General features: G+C 41.4%; 1 protein-coding gene across 10 annotated transcripts in view; it reads left to right on the forward strand.

The window, feature by feature from the left end:
* The window catches only part of TEAD1 (TEA domain transcription factor 1), a 153092-nt gene extending 147207 nt beyond the window's left edge, over positions 1-5885 (forward strand). For 9 of the 10 annotated variants that reach the window (XM_032112479.1, XM_032112480.1, XM_032112481.1 and 6 more), the window contains one exon: positions 69-478. In XM_032112479.1, the coding sequence (XP_031968370.1) occupies positions 69-182 (114 nt within the window). In that variant the 3' untranslated portion in view covers positions 183-478. Of the gene's footprint in view, positions 1-68 lie in introns of all 10 variants that reach the window. The other variant, XM_032112473.1, reaches the window with a different exon arrangement.
* Positions 5886-10871: the final 4986 nt, after the last annotated feature.

A 10871-nucleotide genomic window follows, 5' to 3' on the forward strand; every position in this document is an offset into this window, starting at 1 on the left:
CTTCTTGTTTCAGCCCTGCTTTTTCCAGATGTGTAATGCTCCGTCTGCCTCTTCCTTCCCCCACACAGGTGGTGACAAACAGGGATACACAAGAAACCCTGCTCTGCATGGCTTGTGTATTTGAAGTGTCTAACAGCGAACACGGAGCACAGCATCACATCTACAGGCTTGTAAAGGACTGAGCAGTTATTTATATATACACTTCATTTCACTTCTTTTTCAAAACACAGACTGTAAACCTCAACACTAAGTGGCAGTGCCTCTGGCCCAACTTTCACCCACATTTTTCTAAATCCTGTTTTAGTGAAGTCATTTTTAATGTGTTCATATATAATTGTAGCTGTGAAATTCTGGTACAGTTGTAAAAATTATTTCTAAAACTAAGTGTTCTTCAAATTTGTAAACCACAGTTCTTTGGGAAGACTGTATTTAAGAACCTAACGCCTCTGTCTGTGGAGGCCTATTTTTAATTCTGATAGAAAAACGTATGACAGAGCATTTGCCATGGGGAAAAACTGACAGCATTTATAAGAATTTATTTTGGGTTTTTTTCCAACATGAAATACTTGTTTTACAATGCAAGTGAAATTGAAATGAATCTTTAGCTATAACTGTAAATGAGTACACAAAGTTAATAATCTTTATAGAATTATCTTTGTAACTAATTAGGGTGGAAGATATGGACGAATGTAATTCACTAAATTATTTTTTAAAATGAAACATTTTTCTGTTTGAAACCAAATGAAAAATATAGCCTTAAGAAATGCCTGATAGAAACAGACAGGTCCTAAAATTAGGCAAATTTTGTATTTTTTTCTCAACGCTAAAACTAATCTTCTAATCCATTAAACTTTCAAACAGGTATTGCAGAGAAAGAAAACATCATCCCTTACCCCTAACATATCTAGTGTATTTTAAAAGAGTATAAAGTTGTATTGTACTAATATGAAAATTTGATTATTTAATGAAAAAGACGGCTCATTTTGCAATAAGTAGGTAAATACTGAAGATTTAGACTTGCATTATATGTAGTCTCGTGTGTGCGGTTATATTTTATATGGACAACTATGTTTTCTAATAAGATGAGCAAAAAACTTGCAACTCTGAAATTAAGAGATGAATGGAAACAACTGACATGGTGACAGCATCAAGCCATTCGCAAACAGAAAGCAAAACACTGATGTGTTTGAAAGAAGAGTGTGTACACCTCTGAAAGGATCAGCAGCTTTAATATCTGTGAGACGCTAGAAAATCACAACCAGCATCAGGCAAAGATTGGAAAGCGGAGAATTTTATTTTTTTCCTCCTTTTCCTCTTAATCATGGTGCTCTTATACCTCTCCCAGTTGTCTCTCCAGGTCTGGCAAAGACCTTCTCTGAAACAAACACACACCTACCACATGGGGTCTGCTGTCCTCTTGGATGTGGTAGTATTCGTCCTTCTGATAAATTCAGGGAAGACTCCAAGAAGTGAAGTACAGCTGGAGATATTTTAACACTGTAAGGCTTCGAACCACAGCTGTGGGTGTGAGTGATTGCCTGAGGTCCCCACACGTGAGAGCAGCAGCCTCGTCCCTCCCGTTCAGCACAGAGGGCGTTGCTCAGTTCCTCTCCTCCCGCTGCCTCTCGTGTCCCAAGCAGAAGTTGTTTGGGCAGGTGCTGGGCCAGCAGAGGGTTCTCAGGCAAAACATTTGTCTGAAAGGCTGAGGGCTGCCTGACCAAGCACAAGCCACCTTAAAGATCAGTGATGAGTTATCAGCAGAGATGGTTCTTAGGAAAGGTTTTGCCAGTCCTGAATCAAAGTTCACGTTTTGCAGGCCCCTCCTCCCTGCCCTTTACGATATGCTCCCATGCACAATTCAAGCAGGGAATTTACTCCCAGGCACACTGCTGTAGTCTTCAAACAAGCAAGTCTTATTTTTTCTTTAAATTATATCCCTGCATAGTCCTTTCTGTTGGAATTGCCCACTGTTGAAATGTCTAGACTAGAACAGAGCCTAGGCAAGGTAGTGGGTCAGACCATCATCATCCCTAACGCTGGAGAGGTCTCGGTTTCGAGGAGGGTGCAAACATCACCGAGGGGAAGGGAGGCTGCTTTAGTCCCTCAGCCTGATCTGACTCCATGAGGTGGATGGTTGCTGTGATGTCTAGCTGTGGATATTAGGGCTGATGATCTTTCAGTTTATACTCTGCGAAGTGAACAGAGAAATGTGTCCATGGCAAGGTCTCTTTTAACGTTCATTTTTAACACTAACCATCACATCAGGAAAAGCACTGCATTGTAACAGCCTAACGGTAGCCCTTTATTCTAAGCACTTGGTGTTACAAGTCAAAAACTACTTTTTGTTTTTTGTTCTAAAGTTGTCTTTTATTTAGGGTTTGAATTGTGGGTTTGGTGGTTTTTTTTTTTTTAATTTTTTTGTTTAATAACAAGCAAACTCTTTAAGGCATATAAAGTATGTGAGTCAATGTGCAAAACCAGGTACAGTTTTTTTTTTTAATAGGATCTGGCACACTACATATGCCATAACTATAGGGTATAAACAGTCACAATGTTTATTGGTGTTCACATATGTAATATTAGGGAAACTACTTCCATTGTCTTTTCTTTACATTTCTGTAAATGATCCATACCCTGTATATGTTAATTCTTAAAAGCCTTAATCCTTCAACTGTTGAGTGTGGGGTGTGTAGTCCAACAGGCTGCCTGTAAACTGTGAGCTCTTTTGTAAGCTGGAAGTACTTATCTTGTTACTGTTACTTTTTTGTAGGAACCTTTTAATTGAGAGCTGCCAAAGCATTACAATATGCAGTGCCTTAGCATTATATTAGAAGTACCTTTAGCCTCTTAACATTAAATTTTATACATTGTTTTATTAATTGGTTCCATTTTTAAAATATCCGTATTTTTCCCCACAGGAACGCTCTTTGACTGCTTGGTCTAAACCAGCTGTCTGTACAAGTCAGTCCCATTGCAGTGAAATGCCTATACCAAAAGGAAAGGTTACAGATTCCTAGTTCTCCCTGAAAAGTGAATCGTATTAATGAATGCTGCCTTTTTAAATTTCATGACCAAATAATTAATTGTGACTCTTCTGCACTCTAGCATGAAAGTGCCTTTGGTTTGAAATTCCAGCTTAGAAAAGTGCTGCCATAATAATGACAATTTGTAGAGAGACCAAAAATATTTAGTTATCACCGTAATGCCTTTGGTTTATTGGAATAGGTTGAATCTACAGGCCTCCATTCACAAAAGAGCACCATTCATAGCAAAGGGATTTTGCTAATGATCAGCCTGCTGGCGAAAAATCTACTGTTTGCCATTTCTGACAGCATTGCAAACCAGCAACTGATTCGTCTGTGATATAAAAATGAAAATATTCGCATTTATATTCTCTTCATCCAATCACTCATCTGCATAATGAGAGATCCGTATCCTACAGAATTTCAGTGGACAAATATGGCTTCATTGATCTCCTCTAACAATATTTTGGTATCTGTGAAGATTCTTTGTTTAGACAGAAGATTTTGTTTACAAAGTTGTGCACGCTGAAGGTCAGATACATAGAACAAGACGAACATGGAGAGCTGAGCATAGCGAGGGTAAATGCAATTGTGTGGGTTTAAGCATTGAAACGCTGGGTGTGAGCCTTGTGGATGAAGGTGCTGGTAGAGAAACTCTGGCCAGCATGACTCAGAACACAGGGTTGTTTTGTTTTCCTCCCAAATGATGTCTTGGAAAAAAAACAAAAAAAAGTTAGCTCCTCTTAATAATATGTCTGTATTTGATACCTTCTGTGAACGGGGGCCATACTCTCCACTACAACTGAAATCGATGGGAAGAGGAGCAACATTTTAACAATTTTAAAAGGAACAAATATCAGCAAAACCAAAAGCTGTCAGAGGGATTATATAGTTGTGAATACAATTTTAACTTGATTTTTAAAGTATTTGATGAAAACTAAGATTAACTTTTTATATAGAGAAATATTGTGACACTGTGTGGTAAATATTGTGATAATTCAAATCCCCTTTCTCTAAAATATTATTTTTGTTATTCCTTCAAGGTCTAAATCTCACTTACCTCTAGAAGACAAGTAATCCTGTTGAACTCAATGAGACTGAGGTGGGGCAAAGACACTTTTGGCCCACAAGCAGAGCACACTTTTTCAGTTATTGCCAAACATTTCGGCTGTGCTAGTCAATGTTTGTGATAAACTACACCTCTGTCTCATTCAAACAAGCATAATGGTACCATTTGGGGCTGTTAAAAATTACTACTCACAAATGTAGTTTTACTTACTTGAATTCCAGACTGATTTTGTTTAGGTACTGCACCACTATTTTGAAGGAATTGCAGATCTAATGCCTGTTTCTCACTTTCCCCCTCCACCACAGCTACAGCTCAGTTTGGCAGTAGCTTCTCCCGTGGAACCCCATGGGATGGGCTATTGGGAATAATGAAGGGTGTACATTAATGTTGAATGTAAGTAACTGGCCAGTCCGAGGCAGATACGACATTTGACGTGCTAATCCGTATCTATTTATTTTCCCACTGCGAGTCCTGGGGCATGCCTGCTGTCTGAAGCAGCTCCCCTGGGAGTTTTCCTGGAGCACTCAGTCAGTCACACTGAGAGCCCTGTTGTTGTCCCCCCTTTCCTTTTCCCATGAGGATACACGTGCCCGGGCGCGCGGCGGATGTGGGGAGTAGAGCCCGGCTTTGTCCTTTGCTCAGGATGATCTCCTTTCCCCCTCTTATCTTTCATAACGAGATGTTTAGCCCCCTAAGAAAGATTGAGGCTGGATAAGTCAAAGTACAAGAAACACTCTGGACATCTTCATCCTTTAACTTTTCAGGTCATTCTTGCTGAGATCATGTAATTAGTTTTAGTGTGTAAATTAAATCTTAAATGCACTCAGTTGACTAAAAGGAGATGGATCCCTGTTACCTCCTTACAGAATATGTGTTTTTGTTTTTGTTTTGTTTCGTTTTATGGGCCTCTGATTCAGGCTCACGACTGCAGACAAAAAATACAATATGTGCCTGAAAAAAAAAAAAAAAAGACAAAAGAATTTTATAACATTGAAAACCTGAATAGCCTTTAATTCTTCAGTGCATTTTATGTAAAACAGGTTGGGTTTTTGTTTTGTTTTGGGGTTTTTTTGCCATGTGCATTTGTTCACATTTGTAAATGACTTAATGGAATTCTCACTTTATGTTTATTTGTGTAATGTGTATAAAATGGGTTTGTGACTTAAGCATATTCATATATGGTCAGTGGTTACTTTAATATTGTACTGCTGCTGGTAACTTTTGATGTAGAACTTGCCTTTTGATGATAAAGTACCTCTAGGTTAGACAGTGAGGGAAGGCTCTTGGAAAAAACTGAATGTTCTCCAATGTTTTCTTAACATATTTGCAGAAGCTTTCAAAAGGAGTTTCAGTCAAACCTCTTGGCAGTACAGTATTCTTGTATTTGTTATTGTCTGTGTGTAGGTACTGGTACCTTTTTTTTTTGTTTAAAATGTTTTAAGTGTTGGCTTTAAAGTGAATTTATCTTTAGTATGATAGTAATATGAAAATTATAGGTTTTGTGTGCAGAGAATTTTTTTATAAAGTGCTTTGTAAAAAAAAAAAATGTATTCTAGCTTTCGCGGTACATATGTGTGATAACTTTAATATCCATGACAGTTAAGTGCAATTATTTCATCACTCTAAAAATGCTATTTTTGTGTCGGTTACTGCAGGTGTTTTCATGTCTTTGCAAAGTGACACATTTTGATGCCTTCTTGATAAAGTGGTAGAATTTTTGTAGCTTTCTAGAAACTTTGTATTCATACAGTATCGATTGAAAATAAAGAAAATGAAAGTGTTTTGTGCATTTATCATAATCTCTTACATCAATCTCTTCTTAATGTTGGGTGTAGCTTTCAAAACCCTTTTCCAAAATAGCACAAGGCCAGACTTGCAGCAATACGTGTGTACCTTCCTAAAGGTGCCAAGGAGATCCAGCAGGATTTACAGAAATCTGGAGGGATGGTGCTTGAGGCTTGCACATCTAGAAGCTGTGTTCCATGAAGAGTCCATCATCCTGCTTCTTGTTTGTGTGTCTTCCTAAAGAAACAGTGGTGGATTTTATTGAAACATCATTTAAACCACACCATTACAATGGGAAAAGCCACCCATCTCTCTTAATTCCAGAGTTAGGAATGACCTGCTCAAAATATTACAGAATAAATGGTACAAATACATCATTAACTGAGCAGCTAGAACTGACTGAGGAGCACAGTGGTTATCTAAGGTCATTTCCCCCAGAACACTGAGCTCTGTGGGAACTGAGGTCCTAAAACTGTGCCGTGTTTTCAAGAGACTCGTTTCTTGTTTTTCTTAAACCACCTGCCCCTCAGCTAACAGCTGTACCTGGTATGATGAGAGGATGAAACAGGATCAATTTGCCTCCTGCATTCACAAAGAGAAACCACCTAGCTAGGGGGAAAAATAAAAGAAAAAGAGACTAAGAGGGATATCCTGGCTCAACTGAAATCAATGGGAAAGCGAGCAGGACTTGGTAGAGAAAAAAAAAGTACATCTGGCTCATCTTCTGCTTCCACAGGGGAGCAGCAGCTTTTGAATAAAATATACCACATACCCCTCCCACACTCCCCAATTCTCCTTTGGGTGGCAGATGTTCCACTGCTATTTTTAAAATACCAGCAGAGCACCCCCCCCTCCATGTGCTAGATGAATGGGGTGAGAACAAGGCACAGATATGGTCTGTTTTGACCCTGTTTTCTCTTCTTTGTTCCCATTAAGTGTATGGCTTCAGCCCTTTGAAGTGTGTTAGCTGTTTCAGAAGCAACCTGCTTCTTAATTAAGGTTCTGCTTCTTAATTAATTTAGGTTAAACCCATAAATCTTCCACCTTTGGGAAAATGTCACGCAGCATTTCAGGCTGGGAGTCCCCATGTAGTGTCACCATCAGTTTATGAAGGAGCTGGTTTCAGTGGGAGCCACAGCCCCTCCCTGATGAAGCGTGGGATGGTTTGCACGAGCAGGGAACAAAGAAGCCAGACCAGTTAGAGCACGGAATCCATCTGTGGTCCATGGACTTCTCTCTGGATTTTAAATTTTTTTTGAGATACAGCCTATTTGACACTACAAATCCAGGAGACATTTCATGCTCACAAACCCACGAGTAAAAGGAGGGCTCAGAGCTCAGCAATGTGCTAGCAGATGTCTGCAGTCCCCACACGCAGCTCTAGCTGTTCATCCCAACCCTGACCTTTTGCAGCTTCACTGTTGTTGTGTGGGGCCCCTCGAGCAGGAACAGCTGAACAATCTGTTACCCCAAACAGTGGCAGCCTTGCAGTGTTCATAAATAATTACCTGCCTTGCAGGGAGGTGGGACACTTCACTGGTTAATGGCTGTAAATTGTTCTAGGATTGCTGATGTTCCCTGAGAGCTAGAGATGTGCTGGGGACACTAGAAGGTGGTAAGGGCAGGAGGGAGTGGGTAGAGACACTGTACTAGGAGTGGAGGGAAAAAGAAAATTGTAGAAACCCAGAGTGCAAGTGACTGGGAGAAAATAAGTAGAATGGTATTGCTTTTCAAAGAAAATGAAAAGATGAGGAGAGGACAAAACAGGAAGAAGGGACGAAAAGGATCATTAAAACCTACCACCATCAAAAAAGTGTCCATCAGAAGAAGGCAGGAGAATCAGAGTAAAATATAAACTACAACAAAACAGACAAACATTCACCTAGGTAAATATAATTTGCTGCTGTTTGGTTTGGGGTATTTTTTCCCCTCCTGCATTACTTTTTATTAGCCCTTTCTAGTTTGGGGCATATCCTGTTCAAGCTTAAGGGAAAGGGCTGCTGGAGACCTCCACTCTTGTGTGCCTCACTGGGGAGACTCAATAAAGCCCAAAAACCCTTAGCAAGCCACCCTGTAACCCTCCCTGGCAGATGAGGAGCTGGCAGCTTTGTTTTGGAAAGAGGGAGAGAGAGAAAGCAAAATGAGCAATGGCCAGAAGAGTATCTGAAACAATCAGCTGAGCAAAGACATTTGAGTGCAAGTGACTGCTCTCAATTTACTCACCACTGGGGATTTCTGAAGCCACCTTTCTGCAGATGTGTGGGCTTGGGTGCATGCACAGGGTCCATTGCAGGTTTAGTTGGTGAATTTCAAAAATACTCCTTTCCTTGCCCCTCACTCTGTCCTAGAGCTAAGAGCATAAATGTGTAACCTTGATGTTATCAAACGGGAGCAGAAAGCCAAGAACCAAATGTTTTTTCATAAATCTGTTTCTAAACATCTTTATCAGCTTTAAGAGATGTCCACACATAGGGAACAGGAAACAGGGAACAGTTTTGGAGCCTCAGGCATTGTAGCTGTCCCCTAACTGTAAAGTCAGTGTCCCACTATGGATGGTGGTTGGGGCCACCAGAGAGAAAGGTGCAGGAGCTGTGATTAATATGTACAAGTCCCTTTTCATTCCTCTTACTTGTACAGGTCAGTGAGAGGATTAGTCCTTGCCTTGCAACGCACCTCAATGCTCTGCCTTCTGGACCTCCAGCACAGACAGGGTATGGCAGCAGCTTCCAAACTTACCCTCTGAGCAGAGCACTGAGCTGCATGAGCAGCTGACTTTCCCAGTGGGTTAACAAACTACAAACTGATTTTTTCTTCTGCCCCAAGCAAGTAAATTTATTAGCCATATTTAAAGATAGTTCTCCATTTTTTTTCTGTTGGCAGAGACCAAAGAATAAGGAGGTTCTTTTTCCTAGACTTTTAAAAATTCCTTTCAGCTTAAATCATATGTTCTCTGCAGTGTTATCAGAGATTTAATTTTTTTTTCCAAGATACTTGTCTTTTCTTACCTTTTGCCTGTGATGTTGAACTTCTGACTGAGCAAAAGTTCCTACTTGGCAAAATGGACAAGAACAGCATCCAGGTTATAACCCTTCTCTTTGGTACTTCCTTTCTGACAGAGTTTTATGTTAGTTGAAGGGGATGAAGGGGAAAATGGGGTCTTCTTATTGTTTGGCCTTTCCATTAGATTTAACATGAACCCACGTGAAAAACTCAGGCAATGAAGGACTAGATTCAACCACACTGCCTGCACACATATCACAGCATTCCACAGCACAGAGAATTTGATGGCTTCTTTGTGAAATATCTGTATTGGTTTTACCATGGTTATGTTATATTTTTACTAGGTTTAATCTGAACTTTATCGCCAGAACAACACGAAGGGTGGAAACTCAATGGCTCAGTCCACCCCAGAGTTAACAGCAATAACGTGGGAGCCAGAACACCAGGCTCAGCAGGGTTCACACTCCCTATCTCCTGCAGTGATCTCCTGTTTGGAGGGAGGTGGTGGTGAGTAATAATTGGGAGGTGCCCCAAGACTCACCAGCGATAGGCTCTGGATAAGCACAAAGGAACGGGGAGATCTGGGGCAGGAACCAGCAAACTCCAAACTTCCTGGCTTTCCTGGCCTGCTTTCACACGTCTCCCAGATAACAAAGGACAGTGTCCTGTGAGCAGTGAATACATGAGAGGGGTGTCTTGAGATCTTAGACAGTCCCTCTCATTTTTGCAGAATCTTTCTCTCCATCTGCCCCCTTCTCTGAAAGGCTATTCCTTGATCACCAGGCTCCACAATTCCTCTGAAAGGCTATTCCTTGAACACCAGGCTCCACAATTCCTCTTCACTGCAGGGCATGCAGGGCACTCAGAGCTATGGTATCAGCTTCACTTTTTCTTTTTCCATGTAAACAAAACATCTTCCCATTAAGAACATCAGTGCTGGAAGTGGTACACAGTTAACAGGAACTCCGAGAGAGCAAGGCTAAGGGCTCAAGAGCCACTGGGAGGATACACACAGGTGGTCAGGAAGGCTCTCCATGTGCCCTGCTCTAGGCCAGTGTGGTTTCTCAGCTGGGGAGGAAGCGGGAGGAGAACCCTCTATCCCTGCAACCTGTAGCACCAAGGGAATAAGTACAAGCACAATGGAGGACATTAGCTTGAAGGTACTGGAATGCTAATGGAAAGGAAGAACTAGCCATAGGGATTAGCCATGATCTGAAGATGAAGCTGGTGAAGCAGGAGATAGCGCAAAGACTGTTCCAGAGAGCCTTTTTCCACCACTTCTGGTCAGACACATAAAAAGGCCGAGCCAAAGTCAGTGTTGGTCAGCTGGAGGCAGCTGGAAATGTATCAAAGAAAAAGGAATGAACCCAGAGGACCTGCCTGAGGAAAGAGTACAGGGTGCTCATTATTATGAATTAATATGTATGTGGTCAATAAGCTGAGTAGGAAACCACTGAGAGGAAGGGGAGAAAAACATCAGATAACAGCGGAGAAGGTAGCTCTCAGAAGTACTGAGAGAACAGGTGCAGAGCTCTCTGTGTTTGAGTGGATGGATAGTTACAAGTGACCACTGCCAACGTCAGAAGTTTCTGGACAAATTAGGCTTTCTTGGGTGTGTCTGTGCATGGGAAAGCTGTGGATGCAGCAGTAGACAGATTTACAGATAAGAAAGATCTGGGAGGGGCTGCCCACAGGTTTTCTGTGAAAGGAGATAGATGGGAGGTCAAGGGGGGCAAGGAAACGAAAGCCATGGAGATAGCACTGCACAGCACAGACTTGTGAAAGTGCCTGTCAGCTGCAGCAGCCAGCTCCTCCTGACTAGGGCAGTGTGTGGTGGCTGCTCCTGTCTGCAGAACAGGGGCAACAGGGCAGTGGTGGGGCTGACAGCCCTCAGACACACTCAGGGCTGAGGAAACAAGACGTCACCTGGAGCTCGTGTTTGGCTGCCTGTTGAGAGGACAGATGAGTATTTCTGTGTAAGAGATGGTCACGAT

Source organism: Corvus moneduloides, chromosome 6 (assembly GCF_009650955.1).
Source record: "Corvus moneduloides isolate bCorMon1 chromosome 6, bCorMon1.pri, whole genome shotgun sequence".
NCBI lineage: Eukaryota > Metazoa > Chordata > Aves > Passeriformes > Corvidae > Corvus > Corvus moneduloides.